General features: G+C 38.2%; 1 protein-coding gene across 2 annotated transcripts in view; it reads right to left on the minus strand.

Moving 5' to 3' along the window:
- The window catches only part of ALPK3 (alpha kinase 3), a 1,816,810-nt gene that overhangs the window by 333,197 nt on the left and 1,460,148 nt on the right, over positions 1 to 23,465 (minus strand). For both annotated transcript variants that reach the window (XM_044057338.1, XM_044057337.1), the window contains one exon: positions 19,443 to 19,478. In XM_044057338.1, the coding sequence (XP_043913273.1) occupies positions 19,443 to 19,478 (36 nt within the window). The remainder of the gene's footprint in view (positions 1 to 19,442; positions 19,479 to 23,465) is intronic.

A 23,465-nucleotide genomic window follows, 5' to 3' on the forward strand; every position in this document is an offset into this window, starting at 1 on the left:
GAGATATTATTAAACTAAAACTGACTAAAATCAGAGATCCCATCGGGACCAGGTCCTGAACAAAGGCAAGTAATTCAGAAGAAGGTACTGAGTTATGGCAAATAATTAAAAATTCACGATCTATAGGAGAAGAAGAAGAAATATGCCCGCTTATGGAAGTACCTAATCCTCAGGCAGGTCAGGACAATCAGGACCCAACTATCTTAGTATATAGACCTTGGACTCCGGAAGATATCCGGAAAGCCACTGAGGGAATTCCCCATCCGAAGATTAATTTTAGAAAATTCTCAGAAGACTTACAAGGAATGAGGTTAAGTTATACCTTAAATGGAGAAGAAGTAGAAAAGGTAGTTAGACAAATGGTAGGGCCAGATTGGTACATGATTTGTGGCAACTGGAATCCTCGTGATGCTGCACAAAGAACCCTCCCACATAGCAGCGCAGAATTAGACACTAAAAGGTCTTACAGACAGCATCTCTGAAAAATGGAAACCTAGGGTAGACTGGACTTGAATTAATCAATGCATCCAACAAACAATTGACCAGTACTATGCCAGATTGTTAGAATGTTTTAATAACCACTGTGGAATGCAGGTTCCTGAAGATCAAACACAAGATTCCCCATATGAACAGCAGTTAAAGAATGCATTTTTAAAAGGCAGTAGCACGCCTATAAGCAGTTTTATTACGAAACACATGATAGACCATCGTACCAGCAGGTTACAATCATTACTTGAATATGCTAGGCATGCCTAAAGGCATTTTAATAGCAAAAAGAAAAAGAAGGCTCAAATATTTTCTGTAGAAGACGGAGCAGACGTTTATGTAGTACAAGCTGGGAAAAAGGGCAAGAAAAATGCACAAGGAAACAAGCAGTCTGATCAGCGATCAGAGGACTTTGAAGGGCATAAGAAAAGGGGAGAATATTTTAAATGTGGTAAAAAGGGACATTTGGCAAGGGATTGCAGGAAAAAATAAGAAGGCAACAACGGAAGACAAGGAGGATGAGGACTAACTATATGATAGTCAAGAATCAGCAGAAGGGGCTAGTAAAGAAAGGACAAATGAGAATGTGACAGAGGGAGTAGAGGAAGTGCAGGAAGTTAGCGACAATGAAGAAAACGAAATACTAGACCTAGCTTTATTGAGCTTGGAGTTCTATTTCACTCTTGGTAGAAGGGAGGGAGGTCAAATGTTTGTGTGATTCAGGGGCATCACGGACCCTGATACACCCCTCTAAATTACCAGAAAACATAGAGTCACCTGATTACATACTGGTCAAAGCAGCTAATGGACAGCTGTATCGGGAGCCTCTCTCCCGTAACATTGCAATAACTGATCCAGTTTCAGGATTAACACAGAAAAGCAAAATTGTAGTTTCTGCAAAATGCCCAGTAAATCTCTTGGGCAGAGACCTCATGCAGATATTTGGTATAGCAGTAGTCCCAACCATGCAGGGTATGGAAGCACAGCGACAAAATAATACCTTTGTGGTACAATTGGAGGGTGAAATGTTTTACTGGTACAGCCAGGACTTGGTTACGACTGGTCCAGGGACTGTGACCGAGGAACTAATGAACGTAGCCATCAGTAAGTCCCCCCCCCCTTGACATTAACAAGCAACACCTGTTGCACTGTACCCTGTATTTTTGTAACACACCAGGACCTGATAAGGAATATGAGAAAGAATTATTTAAGAATCATACAAATAGATTGATGCTGTGTAACCTGTACTGGGACACAGAAGGGAACAGTGTGGCCAGCTGTTCACTGCCCCAGGAGTTTTTTGCACTTTATAAATCTAATCGATTACCACATGTGAGCTTAACTAAAAACAAAATATGAAATGGGCAGACCTAGGAGAGAAAGTCATGAGATGGGAAAAACAAACAGAACTAGAACTGTCAGGACAGGGAATACAAGTACAAAAATTGAACTGGATAACTCAGACCAACCCAGCTGTGCACTTGCAATCTTGCGAAGACAGCTGATGGACACTCCTATTAAAGGAGGAAGAAAATGCCTTGCGAGATATACCAGAGACTCTCTGGTCAACAGGAAAATCAGCTGTAGGACTCATTCGTACAGCGGGGCCAGTTACTATTATGCCAAAGTCAGCATTTAGACCACAAAAAAGACAGTATCCCTTAAGAAAAGATGCAGAGGCAGGGATAAAGCCTATTATAGCAGCCTTACTTAAAGGAGGGATACTAGTAGAATCTCCCGATTCACCATGTAACACACCCTTATTTCCAGTTAAAAAGGCCAATGGAGAATGGCGTATGGTCCAGGATTTACAAGCCGTAAATGATGCGGTAATACCAAGGGCACCCATAGTGCCAGATCCACACACCCTGTTAAATGACTTAAAACCTCAGCAAAAGTATTTTTCTGTGGTAGACATTAGCAAAGTATTCTTCTCGATACCAATACACCCTGATAGCCAGTATTGGTTTGCATTTACATTTCAGGGAAAAAGATACATATACAAGCCTACCACAGGGATATTGTGAAAGTCCAACGATATTCTCACAGGAAATGGCAAGCAACTTGGTGGGATTCAACCCACCAAAAGGTAGCCAGGTTTTACTTTATCTTGATGACATTCTGCTGGTGGCCCCCACCCAGCAGGATTGTAGGGAAGATACCATAGCACTTCTATGATTTTTAGCTGCTGAGGGACATAAGGTAAACAAAGACAAACTGCAGCTTTGGAAAAAACAAGTCAAATACCTAGGATATGTAATATCCAAGGAAGGTAGAACGTTAGATGAGGACAGAAAAGTAGCAATTTTGCAAGCACCAAAACCCACTACCAAGAAGGAAATGATGTCCTTCCTGGGTACAACTAATTTTTGCCGAAGCTGGATTCCAAACTATGCCTTGGAATCTGCACCTTTAACTGACCTTATACATAAGATGCCTATGGCAGTGCAGGAATTGTTACAATGGACACCAGAGGCAGAATCTGCCTTTTGTAAACTAAAGCAGTTAATAGCGTCCTCACTAGTTCTGGGATTGCCAAACTATCATAAACGTTTTCCCCAGACTGTAGATTGTAAGCAGGGTTACATGACATCAGTATTAACACAACAGCATGGGGATAAGCAACATCCCATTGCTTATTATTCATCACAGCTGGACCCAGTGGCACGGTCCTTACCCCACTGTGTACAAGCAGTAGTTGCAGCTGCAATGGCAGTACAGGCTTCAGCCTCAGTAGTCTTGTTCCACCCTCTCACTTTGAGAGTACCCCATGCAGTCGCGATCATTTTACTGCAAGAAAAAGTGGCATATCTCTCCCCTGCTAGGCATCTTTCCTGCATGACTATATTGTTGAGCCAACCTCATATGACAATTGAGTGATGTACGACTTTGAACCCTTCTACTCTGCTCCCAACCCCTGCAGATGGCACACCACACCGCTGCCTGCAGGTAATTGAGCAAAAGACCCTACCTAGAAAAGATCTCACAAACGTCCCCTTGGATAATGCCGAGGTGACATATTACGTGGATGGCTCATGCAAAAGGGGTCCTGCAGGAAAAAACCTAGTAGGATATGCAGTAGTCTCTGATACTGAGATTGTAGAAGCAAAATCTTTACCACACAATTTATTTGCACAGGCAGCAGAATTGATTGCCCTGACACGGGCATGTACCTTAGCAAAGGGTAAATGTGTAAACATTTTTACTGATAGCCAGTACGCTTTTTCCACTGTACATGTGTTTGCACAACAGTGGAAAAAACGGGGAATGATAACATCTACTGGAAAACCTATAAATCATGCACAGTTTATTTTAGATCTTTTAGAATCTATTCAGTTACCTCAGAAAGTGGCCATTTGCAAATGTACAGCTCACACCAAGCAACAGGATAGGATTTCAAAAGGTAATGCAAGAGCTGATACAGCTGCAAAACAAGCAGCCACAGAAGTATTTTAAATGAGGAATTACAACCCTCTGAAACCTTAGATATAGACATGTTAAAAACAATGCAGACACTCACTATGCAAGCTGAAAAACAGCAATGGATAAAACGAGGAGCAATCCTCGAAAAGGGGCTGTACATCTCTAAAGAAGGAAAACCGATACTACCCTCTAACTTGTTTCGCTATGCAGCATTGTTGAGCCATGGGCTGTGCCATGTCTCAACAGGGGGGATGGTACAGCTGGGGAACCAGGTGTTCACAACGTGCGGATTTACAAACTACTCTAAAAAATTTTGTTTGATGTGTCAGATTTGTAACAAACATCATGCACAGGGGGGCGATAAAGCCCAAGCAAGTGAGTTTCCCCACACCACCATATCCATTTCACACTATCTGTATGGATTTCATAGAATTGAACAAATGTGAAAATAAGAAGTATTGTCTTGTCATTATAGATGTGTTTTCCATGTGGGTGGAAGCCTTTCCAACCAAAAATCCAGATGCAGCTACAGTGGCAAAAGTACTTGTCAAGGAAATTATTCCTAGGTTTGGCATTCCGGAAAGAATCTACAGTGACAATGGTACACACTTTGTAAATCAAACCATACAGCAGTTAAGTAAGCATTTTGGTATTTCTTTAAAAAATCATTGTGCATACCATCCACAGTCTGCAGGGCTGGTTGAAAGGCATAATGGTATACTAAAAAGCAAATTGAGAAAATTAATAGCTGAGACAGGAAAAACTTGGTTATACTGTTTACCCCTGGCACTGTTGAACATGAGAACTGTCCCTACAGCAAAAGGATTGACTCCTTTTCAAAAACTGTTTGGAAGAGCTTATTATACACCCCAGTGGAAACTTCTCATGTCATCAGACCAGGAAGCTGATTTCACACTAGCTGAATATATGAAAAAGTTGTTGAGTTCTAAACATCTGTTGCAGTCAAATTCTGTTTCAGATAAAAAACAGACCGAAACATCGGAAGTGGCAGTGATGCCAGGAGACTGGGTATGGATTAAAATTGTGAAGCGAAAGAACTGGGCATCGCCAAGGTGGGAAGGTCACTACCAGGTGCTTCTTTCGACACCTACTGCAGTCAAGATAGCAGAACGGGCTTCGTGGATACACCTGAAGCACTGCAAGCTGGTTAAGAACTTTGAATTGGACAAAGATCTTACCTCTCCATCGGGACCCTAAGCACAGAGTCTGGCTACAAAGGGGGGTCAGATCAATAGAACTGATCTGTCTCAAACCCAGTGAAGAAACCATCGGTGCTGAAGGTCCTATTAGGGCAGAGAGTAAGATCACGTGTCCAAAGTGAGATGACGGAATCCAGTAAGATCCAAATACACCTACTTGGAAGAACCGGAGAAAACGGAAATGCAGAACAACCGTTTCCACAAAAGTATTACATGACCATCCTGTTGACTGTACTGGTGACAATAATCTTTTAATTGTGGCCATTTCTTTTCTCAGCCACGCAAGTAGAACTAAATAAGTGTGCAGAGTGGCACCCAAACTTTAATACTTACCAGGCAATCAAATATGTGTATGCTGAAACCTTCAATGTTTTGAATTGCTGGATTTGCACGGCTCTACCAACAGCATATGGGAGGCTTCTGTTAACTGCAGTTCCCCTAGGGGCTAACAAGACCTGGGAAAACTTAATTCATAATACATCAAATGTCACATCAAAAGATAAGGTAGCATTGCACTTGTCTGTTCGAAAGAAGGGAACAGTATGTTTTTATAAGAATGATACAGTCAAGGTGGGTTGGAGCTATTGCAATGTAACTGTTCCCTATAGATGCTACACTAAATCCGATAACATCAGATCCTATTGCAACACGAGCTATGATTCATTTGTTGAACTGATGCATAGGACAATTGAAGAAGTAAAACATAATGCTGACCTCTACAAACAACTGTCCATAATCGACAGAAAAATGTTTCATGCAGAGCAAGGGTATAGTAACTTTATATGCAGAGGAAAAGCATATAAATGGCTACCTGAAAATTGGTCCGGCAGTTGTTTTTTGGGGTACCTGGTTCTGGCCATACGACACATGGCAGTTTTACCTCAGGGGAAAATTCGGAATGTCCGAGAAATCAAGAAGCCTGTCAATCCAATGGGACAAATCAATGCACCCTGGAAAAACCATCATAACATAGGCCCAGGGAATAACAACGGACTGTCGCACATGGATCTGAGTGATACTGTTATATCGTGGGCAGGCGTACTACCAGCATATGGAGCAACTAAATCAATCTGGGAAATGAGAAAATTGTCTAAGCTTCTCGAAATAATGAGTAATGCAACCTTTTCTGCCCTAGAATTGGTAACCGATGAACTGACTGCCATGAGAACAGTGGTACTTCAAAATCGCATGGCTCTTGACTTCACCCTAGCGGCGAGAGGAGGTATGTGTGCTTTAATCCAGGAGGAGCGCTGTTTGTATATTCCTGACCACAAACACGAGATAGACAACCATCTTGAGGTAATTCAGCAGGTGTCGGCCATGACCAAACCGGGGCCAAATCCACTGACGGACTTTTTTTCAGAAATTGTTTGGGGGGTGGGGCAGTATCCTGATGAACATTCTGATTGCCATCTGTGTAGGGATAGCTCTACTGATGGTGTGTGGGTGCTGCTGCATCCCCTGCATAAAAGGACTAATCAAAAATGTTGTAGATATTTCAGTTTCAGAAACCTTATACCAAGACGCTGAACTCGAAGAGTTACTAAAAAACTGAAAATGCTTTCATGGGCTTAAACTAAATGACTCTCTTAACTGCAAATCCTGAGTAGGAAGAGGTTAAGGGAAGAAAAAACTGTTTATGCTTGTTTTGAAAGTAGAATAAAAGTATTAAAAGGGGGGAAATGTTAGAAAAATGCATAATAGTAATATGCATGCTTAGTACATTAAAGACTTAAAAGGGTTAATACGTTTATTCTGTTCATGCTGCATGAATCTGCACAGCTACTAGAAACTTAATAAAAGACACTTTATTCTGCTTATGCAATGAAAATATGTGCAGCTACCGGAAACTTAATAAGAGACATTCTATTTCTGCTTATGCCATGAGAAAATGTGCAGCTGCTAGAAGCCTTGATAAAGAAAACAATAGATGTCTGAAAGCTTAAACCATAGTCAGCACTACTTGTACCAAAGCTAGAAATGTACCTTGAATCTAGACAAAATGTAACATATGTATTAGAACTGCACAACTGAAGAATTGAAGAGTCAAGGTGGGCTAAAATAAGCCCAAGGCCAGGTTGTTTTTCTCAAATGTTTTTGCAAGACAGCAATAATCTGACCATGTCAGCAATAAGCCTGGTAACATTTTCTGTGTAACATACAGAAAACTGTGTCCAACTACGTCAGCAGTAGATTAGTAACATTTTCTGTGTGACATGGAGAGAACTGTATACGAATAACATACTGATCACCAGAAAGTTAGACATATCTTGTACCTACATGCTTTGTCTCCTTGCTGCAAGTAATAAAGGGTGCCTTGCTTGAACCTAACGTGCATTGATCTTTGAAGTTTTTCCTTTTACACCCTTCAATCAAAAATGGTGCAAACAAACAAGGGGGATAACTCTGGTAGCTACTATGGCCCCAAGCCTAGACTTTATAGTCTTGGCCATATGGGAACAGAACACCATCTTTTCCTCAGAATTCTAGCAATGTATGAATTGCTACAATCATTTTACCGATTAAATCTTTATCACATAGAAAGGCTCCCTGGACAAGCTGCACAGCTTCTTATTCTACATCAAAAACACCAAAGACTTTTCACACTTTAGTTATGATAAGGTGGAATTCCTGGATATAACCATCTATAATGATAGAAATGAGGAGAAGCTCAAAAATGACCTTTACAGAAAGCCTACATGAGTGAATCTATTACTGCATGCTAACACCATGTACCCCAAAATCACTAAGAAAAATGTCATGCACTAAAAAGGAATGAGAACAGTCAAAGCCTCTTGGGGGATGGACTAATTTCTCACTAACTTAGATCAAGCACAGCAAGATTTTCTGGAAAGAGGATATAATGAGAATTTGGTGGCCAACATTCTGGGACCCATAAAACTCCTCAAACAAAATAATGATCCAGCTCTGCTGAACCCCACCCCCCAGAAGAAAACCTTTAAATGTCATGCAACCCAGTATCAATGATGGAAATGACAAATAGAAGCATGATCCTAACTTATTCCATGGATTCACATGTAATAAAAAGAAAAATGGTCTTAAAAAAGAGTTATGTACTTACTATAACTTGAAATCTGTGCTATCCAATGTCATTATTCATCAAGGATGGATGGATCTTGGATCTGACCTCGTATCTGAGTTGGCAACTAATGGACAGATCCAGAGCTCAAGTTCCTCCCCGTCTCATAATCCCCTGCGGACCTTTAACCCTCAGATCAAGTTTACTGAACAAACAGGAGTGCAGAAAATTCTGCATAGGAAAAACAAACTATCCCAAACTGGAACCATCCCAGCTCTACCAGATCCCCAGAAGGCAGGGGGAAGGAGGGAGCAAATGTGATGAATGATGACACTGGATAGCACAGATTCCAAGTTATGGTAAGTACATAACTCTTTATCTGATGCTATATGTGTCATTATTCATCACCGATGGGTCAGAATCCCCAGCTACTATGAGCCCTGGGTGGCCTCAAGGAAGGATATGCTGGGGCATAGAGGACCAAAGAAACTCTGTTCCTAGATACAAAATCCAATTTATAGTGTGAAACAAATGTGTGGGGATTAGCTCAAGTACCAGCAGCACAAATCACATCCAAGGAAAGTTTATCTAAGAAGGACAATGACATAGCCACAAACCTAGTAGATTAACTGGTCTGGATAACTCCACATGCTTGTTATCAAAAATAAAGGAAATGCAACTAGCAATCCATCTGGAAATATTCACTTTAATAACTGCCAGACCCTTTCTGTTTTGAGAAAGGGCCAAGAAGAGCTGGTCTGACTTCCAAAATGTTTCAGTCCTTTTCAGATAGAAACATAATTGCTTATGAGCATCAGAATAATGCAACATGTATTCTCCTTTGCTACAGTAACTAGGGAAGAAAACTGGGAGTTGTATTGATTGATTGAGGTTAGCTTCCAAGGCCACTTTCAGAATAAATGAAGGATTTGTCCTGAAGAACACCCTGTCTTTGTGGAAGACAATAAATGGAGGTTTAATGCTTAGAGCCTGCAGCTCTGACACTCTCTTGGCAGAAGTAATGGTAACTAAAAACACCATTTTCCAAGATAGGAACTTGATATCACAAGAAGCAGCTGCTTCAAAGAGTTTTTATGTAAAAGACTGCAGCACCAAGATCAAATCCCATGGTGGGGAAGGATCTTTAATAGGCAGTCTATGGAGAAAAACTTATTTAAGAAAGGCTTTGCACAGTTTAGAAGAGAAAGTAGACTCCTCGTTCATCTGGAAGTTAGAAATGGCCACTAACTGAAGCTTGATAGTAGAAAAACTTGCCCCATCCTGAAAAAGAGAAGACAAAAAGAGTAAAATATCAGGAATCAGGTCCAAAAAGGGATCCAAATTACGCTGTCTAGCCTAAACAGAAAACCTTTTCCATTTACTGGAATACACCTTCTTAGTAGTTGGCTTTTGAGAGGTCAAAATAATGTTCCTTACTAGGGAAGGAAGCCTGGACTGTGAAAGGATTACTGGAACTGGACAAACTATGAAGTTAAATGAAGAGTCCCGAGACTGGGAAACAGAAGCCTCCAGGGATGGAAATGAGATCCAGAAGTAGTTTAAATTTATTGGTTGAAGCGCTTTTCGTCTGCACAATATGCAGACTTCTTCAGATACACCATTAAAATTCTTACCACATCTATAAAAAGGTTCAGGTAGATTAAATTACCCAATCAAATAAGACAATCAAATACAACAATCATTTAAAACAGACAACTCCACCTTCTTAAAGACATAAGAACATTATTTTAGCTTCCTCATTCAGTCTAGTGCAAACAGTGGCATATAATGACAGACGTCAGGAGGAGTGAAAGATTGCAAAATCGCAATCAACAACAGGGTAATGTTGGGCAACAGAATCAAAATTTTTGGGATACCGACCGATCTGGGGCCAAACCCAAACAACAAAACAGTTTTTACTCAAACAAAGTGAACAAACAGAGGTCCAAGAAACGCAGGACATAACTAACACTTGATTTGAAATTAACAGTATAGACTCAGGACTGGTTGAATTTTGTTTTCACACTGAAAATAGCATTTTGGACTTGAGTTTGAATGAACTAAATGACAATTCTGCTGCACATAATAGGGAAGACAATATTCCACTAGCACCTATTGATGTAAAACCTGTCATTATTACTAACTCCATAGGTGATTTTAATGTTTATAATTTTTCTTCTGTGACAATTACTACAGATATAGCAGATTTTTTATCAAAAGGCTATACATATGTCCCCAAACAGAAGTTTGATCTAGTGAAAGCAATAATAGATGTCAAGGTTTTTACACGGAAACTGAATTTTAATTTGATGATGGGGGGGGTAACATAGATGAAACCGATATTGACCCATTTAGAGTTCCTAGCACGTATAATCCTCCTTTGCACCCATTGGTGCATATTTTTGTGCAAATATGTGAATTGGATATAAGACAGAGATTCAAATATTCCTATAATAGTTACAATAATGATTACAGTAGCAGAACAGAGCGTGAACACCTTAATTACATCAAAACACATGATATACGCATCTGTAAACCAGATAAAGGTGGCGGTCTGGTAGTCTTTGATAGCATAGACTACTATGAATGCATGGTGAAGTTATTGGATAACCCTTCATATGAATTGAGTTCAAGATCAGAAGTTAATAGAGAATACACCATTATTAAGAATAGTACAGAGGACATGTTTATTGAGGGTAGACTTCAACAAAATTTTTTTAATTACATGACTATTACACATCCTAGGTTCCCGTATTTGTTCAGTATACCTAAGATTCATAAGGACATGATTAGTCCTCCCATGAGACCCTTAGTGGATGGTCGTGGTTCTCCTACCTACCCTTGTGCTAAATTGTGAACTCTATTTTGCAAAAATACCTGTCATATGAACAGCGAATTTGTAAAGATTCATGGTCATTCCTAGAGAAGATAGATAAGTTAGAATTTGATATCAGTAACAACTTCCTCACAGTAGATGTGAAGGATTTGTATACGTGTATACCCCAAGATACAGGAATTGAATGGGTGAGCTTTGTGCTAAAGGAAAATGGTGTACGGATAGAAAAATATATCTCGTGATAGAGTTACTTGAAATAATTTTGTATAACAACTTCTTTATGCTCGGCAACAACTTCCATTTACAGAAAGTTGGTGTCGCCATGGGTTCCCCTTGTGGGGCCAGTATAGCCAATTTGGTAATGGCCCACTGGGAAAAAAGAGCATGTTTTTAAAAACCCCACTCTCATGAAGCACATAGTGTTCTATACACATTATTTAGACAATATCTTTATTTTACTTAAAGATGACGCCATGATAAGCAATATGCTTCAACTCAATTTCTACGGTTCACTTCTACATACAGTAACGAAGCTATAGCTTACCTTGATATCTGGTTGTCTAAGAATAATGAGATGAATAGCTATGTGGCCTGTATTCATAGGAAAAACACATACTCCAACTCTTTTTTGCACTTCACAAGCTGTCACCCAAACTACCAAAAACGGTCAGTATTTAAGGGACAGTTAGTTAGAGCGGCTCGTATCGTGAGCCAGGAAGAAGACTTCTATGAGGAGTGCAAATTATTAAAGAGCATGTTTGTCCATAGAGGGTACCCTACAAACCTAATAGATGATCTAATCAGTGAAGTGAGGAATAAAAGGTTGAATGGTGTATATAAACCTATATTGGGTACTAAATCGATACAGTTAGAACAGATAATTACCACAGATGTTACACAGGTGGCCGAAATGGTACGTCTGTCAAGTACATCAAAAAACTCAGGACCAAGGTTCATTTTAACATACAACATGCACAGTTATAACTGCATAGATATTATCTGTAAGAATTGGGGTCTATTTGAAAGCAACCCCACCATTTTTACTAAGATGGGTGACCATCCTAATGTAACATTTAGGAAGGGTAAAAATTTGAAATCACTCTTAGAACAACCTTGTATCACCTATTCGAAAACAGTGGGGATGTATAAATGCCAAAATTGTAATCAATGCAGACACATAGCAGAGAGCAATAGGTTTGTGGTGCAGAGTATAGAATAGAAGTTAAGATGTAGATTGAACTGTAATTCTAAAATGGTTGTTTATTTGGCTAAGTGCCAAAGATGTTCCACTTTTTATGTAGGGAAGCCGGAGCGGAAACTCAGGGAAAGAATCTATGAACATCAATATGCTATAAGCAAGAAAAAACAGGATAATGCACTTGCTAAGCATATATCCAAGTATAGGGAACACAGTTTCAAATTCTTGGTAATTGATCAAATCCACCAAGACAAAAGGGGAGCCCCATTACCATTACTTTTAGAAGAACTAGAACTTAAATGGCAAATTAGGTTAAATGCTTATATTTTCCCAGGTTTAAATGAATCGTGCTCAATAAGTAGTATTCTTAAACTGAAAAGCTTACAGAGATGAAACTGTTGTGAGCTTAACATCAGTAGTATATTCATTAATACTATTTTTACTGGTATTACATTGAACATTGTTAGTAGATTTGTAAGTTTTACTCATTTTTCTTTTCTTACTTTTATTTTTATTTTATACATGTTTTAGAGTGTAGAAAGTTTGTCTTTGTGAGATGAACTAACTCATTGAGCTTGCACACAATATACAGTGAGCTACAAAATTATATGCCACTGTTTGCGCTAGACTATTTGAATGAGGAAGCTAAAATAATATTCTTATGTCTTTAAGAAGGTGGAGTTGTCTGCTTTAAATGAAAATTTTAAATGATTGCTTTACCTGTTTGTCTTATTTGATTGGGTAATTTAATCTACCTGAACCTTTTTATAGGTGTAGTAAGAATTTTAATGTTGTATCTGAAGAAGTTTGCATATTGTGCAGACGAAAAGCGCTTCAACCAATAAATTTAACCTACTTTTGGTGCAACTTGTCTGGTTAATCTCTTCGACTACTCCAGGTCTTTTTTGTGGAATTTTTCATTGAAGCATTAGCCAGGGAAGTCAGAGTAGACAGCTTAGGAGAGACCAATTTAAGACTCTCCAGAGGCAGCAGCTCTGTAAGGGAAGTGGTGAGTTCTGACACCAAATCCCTCTGAAGCTGGGTAAAATGTGCCATGTAGTTGGTTGCTTTCAGTCTGAACATAGCTGAGGTGAACACATGCTTTGCAAAGCAGTAAATTGCCCAAGAATCTCTGTTTGGTGGGGGTGGACTGTGGAGCTCTGTTCAGTCAGCTCCTTCTTAGTAGCTGCAGCCACCATGATGGCATCAAATGGGATGCCCTTATCCAATGGTCTTATCTTTGAGAGAATTTGTTGACCTTTTTAGGGACTGGTTCCACTGTGTCCAGCCCCTTCCAAGCCTTGTCGGCGATGAGTTCTATGAGCTCGTCAGAAGGGGGGGGGACCCCCAAGTAGAAGATGGGCCTATCATGAAGGTCTTCAGGAAGACAGATTCCTCTGAAGACAGGGTGGGGGAAGACAAACCGCCTCTTTGCTTGAGAATTTCGAGGATGTCCCCAAAGGACACTTCCTCAGAAGGAAGTCTGGGGACCTGTCTCCCTCCTTGAAATCCATGTCCTCTGTGAGAGACTCTCTGGGGGAGTCCCGGTGTCTCCTCATACATGTTCTCTTCCAAGGGGGTTCCCAGCACAGTAGGTTCTGGGGAGGACTCGGAAGAGACAGAGACCCAGAGTGGGGCAGTCCCCATCTGAAGGCACTCTTGGGAGGGCTGACTCTGGAAGGATAATGAAGCCTCACCACTCAAAGTCCAGAAAAGCTGTGGAGCACCTAGAGACAAAGGAGAGGTGACTGCCAAGCTGAAAAAGATCCTCTCTACCACCCAGAAGGCCGACAAGCTGGATGAAGCCCCCCTCTCCTCTCCCATGGCTGGAGCCACCCAGGAAGGGGGAAGGGACCCTGATATAGCACTGAAGCCCACTGTTGAGTGCCGAAGCCCCCAGGGGGAAGGGAATGGTCCAAAAACTCAGGACCCAAACCCATCCCCCAGAGAACACAGACAGCCTCACAGGGATGAGGCAGAGCTTGTTCTGAGGGTCAAGGAACACAGCCAGCCATGGAGCCTGACGGAGTCGAGAAGGGAGGTATACCTGACACTGTTGGCCTAAATGTCGCATTCAACCTACAGGTGGGCCTCTCCTAAACAGTAAAGACACTCCTCATGTGAGTAGAAATAAGGCATCTTCCGACCACATGAAGAGCATTGCTTGAAACTGGAAGGTTTCTCAGCCATAGTCAACACTCACTCACACAAGAAAAAGACAGAGAAGAAAAGGAAAAAAGGGATGAAGGGATGGAAGAGGACTACCATGACAAGAGTATAGGAAACAGTTAACTCTAAGCTATGGGAGGGGAGGTTAACTAATTTAGATACCCTAAAATACAAAAAGAGGTTGAAAAAGGCAAGAAAAATAAGAACTTTTCTAGCTGAGAAGGCACTCAAGTTCGGATGTATCCAACATGTTCAATGGCAAATGAGATCTGAGGGTTAGAGTTCAGTAGAGGATTATATGAAGGGAAGGAGCTTGAGCTCTGGATCTGTCCATTAGTTGCCAGCTTGGATCCGAAGTCAGATCCAAGACCCATCCATCCGTGATGAATAATGACACGGATAGCATGAGATCCTGAGCATCATACGGGGGAACCAATCTATCAGTCAGGTTCTGGACCCTCAACCATCCTTTATATATCAAAAATGTATAAATATTAGAAGTTGGGTAGAAAATGAAAAAGAAATTAATGCATCCAGAGAGCTACAGGTCGGAACCTTTCCTTGCAATCCCCAGACTGCAGATGCTGTGCATTCATGACCCAAAACAATACAAAATAATTTTATATGTTCAAACTTGAAAAAGAAGTATGCCTGCACTGACAGATGTAACTGCATTAATAATGTTTGGTATACTAGGCAAGCAGCTCATAATGTTAAACATTCTACATAAGAAAAACAATTAACCCTCTCAAAATAAGTGTGGCCGAACACCTCTCTAGACACACTCAGGTCTGCAAGAAGTAAGAAAAGTTTGGTTTTCATGTCATTGAGAGACTCAAATCAAGCCCATTATAAGGAAATATGAATACAAAGCTAGAGAAAAAAGAAATAGAATGGCAGATTTGACTTAAAGCTTACTGGAATCCATACTCAATTGGACATGCTCCATTAACAGCATACTCGAGTTACAGAAACTGGAACATACCAACTTTTACTAAAACACAGTAATAAAAGTAATGTTTTTTGGTTTGTTTTACAGCTATACTATTTCATGTCTATGCTTGATTTTAATTTTCATTTATTTATCTTTAATAATAGATGTTCAATTGTTTATTTAATTTTGTATACAAAGTTTAAGTTAGATTTTTGATTTTTACTTTTACTTCCATTGCAACTCTTTTACTTTTATTTGGTATCTGAGGATTAATTTAAGGTCAATTTGAATTGTTCATATTAAGATGTGTCTGATCAATAGTGTGAGCTAACACAGTGGTACATGCCAGCATTGTGGGATATGGGGAAGCACTTCACTTTATTAACAGAAACAGGCAAAAGGATTTTAAAACAATAATTTTGCATGAGCATAACCTTAGATGGAACCATTATTTACTTAACACAACCACATATACAGTCACCATTTTTATGCATGTATCTATATATGTATATGTATATGTATGTCTATATATATATATATATATATATATATATATATATATATATATATACAGAGAGAGTTTGGTTTGGTGTGCCTTTGTCCTTATGTGTGGCCTATCTCTGAGCCTTCCCCTCCCCTCCCTTATGTTTTCTGAGCCTATGAATCTTCATACACACATACACATTATCTTCACACTTTTTTTTCCTTTTAGCTTACTAATATTACCCGTAATGGCATTTTACTTTCCTAGGTCTTTGAGACTTCCTAGACTCACACACAGTTGCTAAATTCTAATTGCACCTCTGCCCTTAGCAGTAGATTTCTGTTTTGAATTCTGTTAACCATCAGTCCTCGCCCCTCTCCCATCACAACATTTTGCAAAGAGTATATTTTCACTGCCATCTGTTTAATTATATACTATATTAATGTAATAAAGATGCATAACCTGATGCCTACATTGTTATTTGACATTATATCTAGCACACTGATTAATAGTCAGATATAAAGTGACTTTCTTTTTACTTAGATAAAGGAGTTAACAGCAGAAATCACAACAAAGATGCAAACTTTGAATGTACTACTGTTCCAATCACTGCCATTGAATGTGATCTGTTTAAGTGCTCTTGGAGTAAAGCCTTCATTGTACTTTACATGCCTTTTTATATGGAAAATAGGAAAGTATGTATTACTTGTTACTGCTATGTACAACTTAGATCTGATGAAGCTCTGACAAGGGCAAAAGCATTCATCTCTCATTTTAATTGAATAAACTGTGCTTAAAGCCTGTTTTCTTATTTTTAATGACTGTAAAGTGATCTTTGACATGGATCTTACATAAGATGTTGTGACACCGGCCTACTTTAGTAATTTGTATGCCAATATCAAGAGCAGTTGTTCCTGCACAACTATTTTTTTCCATTTTGTTGCTGTATATAATAAATATTATATTCCATATCTATTGCTTTGTGTTAACACCATCAGCTTGAAAAACTATGAATAAGAAGAAGTAATAGCAAAGTATTTCATTTGGTAATGGTGTACATACTGAGAGAAAATAGGATTGGAATGGTTCATAGGTTGGTACTAGGCCATTGGCCCTAGGGCCTATGCAAGCCTAGCCATAACAATTCCCTGGCTATTTCTTCCCACAATATTTACTTCCCTGCACTCCTGTCTAGCAGGGCGACTGACATGATCCCTAGGGTAAATTTCCTATCTCCCATCCAGTCGTCAAGGTTCCTTTTGAAGAGGGCCAAGGAGGCGCTCTGCTTGACATGTATGGGCAGTCTATTCCAGAGTATGGGGAGTCTCTTGGCCAGCAACCTATCCCTCCAGCATGTTTTGTTCATTGTGATGACAAGGTGTAGGTCCCTGGTGCATGTGGCTCTGATGGATTGGGATTTCTTTAAGTGTAGTATGTCCAACAGCTCTGAGTTTGACATGGCCTTGTATGTTAAGCAGAGATCGCCTCTAAGTAGACAATATGCGACAGAGTATAGCTGGAGATTTTTAATCGGTCAGCATATTGCATCTGCTTTAGGCCTGTTATTCTTTTAGTGAGGTGTTTCTGCAGCCTTTCCAGTTGTTGCACGTCTTGTGAGGTACATACCAAACACAGCGTTGTACTCTATGATGGGTCTAATGAGGGATGAGTACAATGGGACAATGACCTCCTTTTTTCTGGATGAAAACCCTTTAGTGATGAGGTGTGCCACATAGAAGGATTTCCTGACTGTTGTGGTGATGTGGTTATCGAAGGTGAGACCACTGTCCACCTGTGCTCCTAAGTCTCTTATCACACTTTCAGTGTTTAGTGTACTGCCACCTATGTGGTAATTCATGGGTACATGTTTTTTCCCAAAGGGGATAACTATACACTTCTTGGCATTGAGCTTGAGCCCATGGCTCTGGCACCAAGCATCTGTTTCTGTAAGGCCCTTTTGTAGAATATCCACATCATTTGGGGATTCAATAATGGCTCCCAGTTTGCAGTCATCTGCGAACTTTGTTAGCCAGAGTCCCTCAGTGTCGGCCTGTACTTCAGTGAAGTAGACACCAAACAAGAGCGGTCCCAGGACTGAACCCTGAGTTACTCCATTTGTCTGGAGCTGGATTTGGAGCCAGCTACTTTTACAGTGTGAGTTCTGATAGTAAGCCAGTTGGCAACCCATCGAGTGATGTAGGGATTTATGTCCAGCTTAGTAAGTTTGTCTATGATTCCAAAGTGGCAGATGGTGTCGAAGGCCTTGGTGAGGTCCAGATAGGCTGTGTGGACTGCCTTACCCTCGTCCATGGCTCTGGAGACTGATTTGAAGAAGTAAATCAGGTTCAGGAAACACTATCAGCCCTTCATGAACCCAAACTGGGTGGGGTCCAGTGTTTGAAGGTTGCCAATGTCTTTGTTTACAAGTTCCATGATAATACATTCTATGGCCTTGCAGATCAGGCTTGTCAGACTGATGGGACAGTAGTTCCCAGGATCCAAGGTGGACCCCCCCCCCTTGTGGAGTGGGATAACTGTAGCTGTGTATCACTCAGTGGGCACGAAGCCTGAGGTGAGGCTATGATTAAACATGATACTTAGGTGAGGTGCCAGTTTATTTTGTAGTTCATGTAGTACACAGCCCGGGATGTCATCTGGTCCCATGGATGATGTAGTCTTAGCTTTGGAGAGTGCAGTTTTTACCTGTGTGGCCATGATTACCAGAATTTGGCAATCTTTCTGTATTGAGATGGGCCCTTCAGGGGGTGAGAGGTGGGTGATGTTGGCACTGAATCGATCTGCCAGGATATTGGTAATGTCCTTGGGATCAATATATTTAATGCCATTCTGTTGTAGCTCAGAACAGATCTGAGCATTGCCATTTAGATTCTTGACATAGCTATAGAATGCCTTGTGACTGTCTTTTGTATCATGGCAATTTTATTTTCGTAACTATCTTTGCAGGATTTTATGAGGGGGTCTCAGCTTCTTACTGAGGCTGGTAAGGGAGTTTACTGCAAACTGGGATTTTCCTCTTTTCTGCAACAGTTTCTTCCTTCTGTTGTATAGTTTGTTTATGACAAGGGATCATCAGATTGGCTTCCCTTTTTTGGAGGAGAGCATCTTGGTTCTATTTGGGATGGCACGATTCATGCATGAGTGGATGTGCTCGTACAGTGCTTTAGTGTAGGATTCGGCAGTCGAACTTTCAGTTCCCGTCTGCATGTGTGTCATGAAATTTGTCACTTCTGACTTGAGTAGCGTAAAGTTGGCCTTTGTCAACGTTGTCACATTGGTGACGTGGTTCTTGGCATTTCATTCCAAAGGATTGCAAGTTTTTGATTCTGGAGCAAGCTAGCATTCCCTTATTGTATTATATGTCAATAGCTTTTCAGGATGAAGAAATCCTAAAGATGTTTGCCCAGAAATCTTTTGAGAAAAGTCCTGAAAAGGAAGTCACTCAGAGAGCTCATTGCATATGTGATGTTTCTTTTGGTGGCCACTTACAATCATAAATACATGGAATCAGTATGATACAAGTCTACTGAAAATCATTATGTTAGCATTTATAAATATATTAAGTCATGACTACACTAAGCACAAACTAAACAAAAATAATTAAAACAGATGAATAAAGAACAGTCTTGCTTACCTTCAACATCTTCTCTTAACACAAGTCCTGATAACACTAAGAGAAAAAATACAAATTTTTATTAAGAAATATAAAAACAGTAACTATGAAATGAAACACATCATACTAACTGTGATAATGAGTAAGATGTCAAATTAACTGTACCCCTGGACAAATGACAGATAACAAAACAATGACTAAATACGTCTTCCTTGCTCAAAGTCCTATCTGACAGAAATTGGTGTGCAGAAATAGAAACCTAGGGTGGCCTTTGCTGGCCAGAAATGCATGATGAGAGGACGCAGAGTCAGTCCTTCTCAGAACATAACTGAAATCAAAGCACTAATGTCAAACAGAGTGCTTATGTAAACTAACATAAAGCAAAAACATAAACCATTTTTTTAGTTGTGCTCTTAAGAAGTATACTGATGCAAATTAGATGAAACCAAAAAGCTTTGACAGACGGTGAGACAACATATGTTCCTTTTACTGCCACCTAACAAGTGACCAGCATCTGACTTGTCAACATTAACTTCCAAAACCCATTTCTCCCATACTGCCTTTCACACTGCTTATACTTCCTATTAAGTGAATCAAACAATGAGGCCATATTTTGTGCAACAGCTGTGTTTAACCTTGTAGGTGTTTCATTCTTCCTTACTTTTGTATGACTACAGTTAGTACATATAAGTAAGCTCAGTTTGGGGGTAAAGTCCCCTACATGAAAGGTAGCAGAGCAAGCCTAACTGCAAAAACATGACATGTCTTTGATGTGATTTGGTTATTTAATAAGTAGTTTTTAGTATTTCAGGAGCAAACAATTGATGCCAGGGGGTGGTAGATTTTGAGGTGACCTGCCGAAGTAGAACTGATATTACGTACTGGTGATAATGTTTCTCTTAAAGCACTAATTTCAAATAAACGTTCCCTAAAAGGTGCTGCTAAGTTTTGAATATTTCCTAGAAATGCACCTTCCTTCATCTATGGTGTACACACTTGAGTGGCAAACCACATATGAGATCCTGCATGTGCTAAGAGCATACAATATCTGCTAGATGATGCTGTAGGAGCAGTGATAACATTAGCAGAGCTCCATTAAAAAGTGGAGTCACTCAGAACTAAACTCTTTATTTTTTACCTTTTACTCTCATAGACGTAATACATATTCAAGAATAGATAGAGTATTAATTTCTAATGATCTGACTAATAGTCTAACTAACACAAAGGTCACTTCATGTCCCTTATCAGATCATAATTCTATAATTTTGGAGTTAATAATCAACACAAATTATAATATTCAAATTAAGAGAATACCTGCCTATATTACAAAATTAAAAGATTTCAAGGAATTCATCTCTTTAGAAATTCAGCATTTTATAACCTTAGCACTACAAATGACATTTCAGAGATATACATTTGGGATGCTTTACAAGCTTATCTGTACGGGAAAATCATTAATGGGTATAACAAAAAAAACTTGGGATAAAGAATTAAAAGACATACAACTCAAATTGGATAATTTAAAACTTATTAAGGGAGAAAAGATAAAAATGGTAAAGAAAAGGAAATCATCTCATTGAATAATAACTATCTAGAGATTTTAAACCATAAAAATATGATCAGCTTAGATGTATTTAAATTTATAAACTTTTCCACTAACCCTAGATCTTTAAATATACTAGCTAAGAAAACTAAGAGACTAAGCAAGCTTAATCATATTAATGAGATATTCTCCCCAAAAAAGAGAAAATGGTTTCTGATTTACAGAATATTCTAATAGAATTTAAAAAACGTTTCCTTAATGTCAATCAGAAACCTAGGATAAATGACTCTAAAGAAAAGATTAAAACCTTCATTAATAAATGTACTAAAACAGACTCTCAGAAGAACAACCTGCTATTATAGATAAACCTATATCCTTTAAGGACCTTCAATCTCAAATTACCAAACTAAAACAAAACAAAATGCCCTTTAATGATGGGATTATTCTAGAAATGTATAACATTTTGCCTAATAATGCATTAAAATTACTTCATAAAGTCTTTAACATTTCTCAAAACAAAAATATAATTCCACCTTCATGGAAATATACCTTTATATTATCCAAATTGAAACCTAATAAAGACCCCACCAAATGTTCTTCCTCTAGACCAATCTCTTTATTAAATACTGATTATAAAATGCCCATGTCCATATATGCAAATAGGCTTAACATTTTTCTTCCAATATTAGTGGATGAAGACCAGATAGGTTTTATAACAAAGAGAAATATGTATGGTAATATAAAAAGAACTATAACCTTGACTGAATCTGTTAAAATCTTAAACAGAAGCCTAACACTAATTAGACATGATATAATTTGTGCTTTTGACTCAGTTAATTGGGATTATTTATTTATACTATTGGGGGAACTAAATTTTTCTAATACTTTTATAAATATTATTACACATCTATACAAAGACAGTCAAGCCTACATTAAAATTGGTACTAGTATTTCTCAAAATATACCAATAATTAAAGCAACTAAACAAGGATGCCCTTTATCTCCTTTACTTTTCACATTAATAATGGAAACATGAGCAAACTTAATTAGAATGGATAAAGACACTGAAGGCTTCAAATTGATTTCTAATGTGTCTTCCAAATTACAAATGTTTGTGGATGACATACTTATAACCTTAGGGGGTAATAACTCATCTATATCTGCAATCTTTAGAAATATGGAAGATTTTCAAATGAAATCTGGACTAACATTTAATAATAATAATAATAATAATAATAATAATAATAATAATAATAATAATAATAAAAATACTCAAAATCTTTTAATTGGTCCAAATAAGTTTACACTACACAATAAATATACAGAATACTTAGTACAATCTGAACAGACAATATATTTAGGTATAGTAATAACTAATAATATTAAAGATATTATTCAAATAAATTATAATAATAGTTTATATGCAATTGAAAATCTTATAAATAAATGGAAAAACATTTCCTTTAATATGGAAGAAAAACTCTCAATCATAAAAATTATTTTACTCCCTACAATACTTTACATTATACAATCAATTTCTTTACCCCTTCCAAAATCAATAATCAAGAAATTCAACTCAATGATTCAAAAATTCTTGTGGTTCCAAAATAAGTCTAGAATTGCACTAACCTATCATATGAGAAACTGGATTAATGGAGGTACAGGTTTACCCAACCTGGAATTTTATTCAATTTCATCAGTGATTAAGACTATATCCCTTTTTATAGAGATGTTGAATACACTGCAGACTGGAAAAAATATTAGAAATATTGTCAGGTGATATAAATAGTAATATTAATTCTCAAAAATTAACATTAGTGAACAAGTCATTTATTTTGAAAATAAAAGATTCTTTTTCTACTTATTCTTGCCACACTTATAAATCTAACTATATGATTCTTCTTTTAAAAAGCTTTTAGAAATTATATTTCAAATTCAATATATATATATATATATATATATATATATATATATATATATATATATATACATGTATGCATATACAGATATATAGATATATATATATATATATAAGGAGTTGTTGTTTCTCCTTTTCCCCATATCTTACACTCAATGAGTTATATTCTCATCTGATTACAGAAAAATGTCATTATTCAAGCAAAAACATTTATTATATTGGTATCAGATGATGGTAAATGATATGATTTGAAATCAATAGTCTGTTTCAAGGTTGAATTTGAAACTGATACTCTGTTATGGTTAGACCTACAAGAAAGTAGACCTTATCTTTTAAATAAACTTTAATCAATGTCCACAATAACAAAAAAAGTCAATACCTAAACTATTGTATTATTTGATGTTATCCATACAACACAAATCTCCTATTAAAACACATTATCACACATATATAAAGCAATTAAATCTGATTTAAATGTTTATTCTGATAGCTACTGGAATTACTTTTCTTCTATTAATAACAATCACCATACTCGCCAAGACAAGCTAAATATATTACAATCTGCAAGTATGACACTTCACCA

This window comes from Protopterus annectens, chromosome 15.part0, assembly GCF_019279795.1.
Source record: "Protopterus annectens isolate FY-2018-M chromosome 15.part0, PAN1.0, whole genome shotgun sequence".
Taxonomy (NCBI): domain Eukaryota; kingdom Metazoa; phylum Chordata; order Ceratodontiformes; family Protopteridae; genus Protopterus; species Protopterus annectens.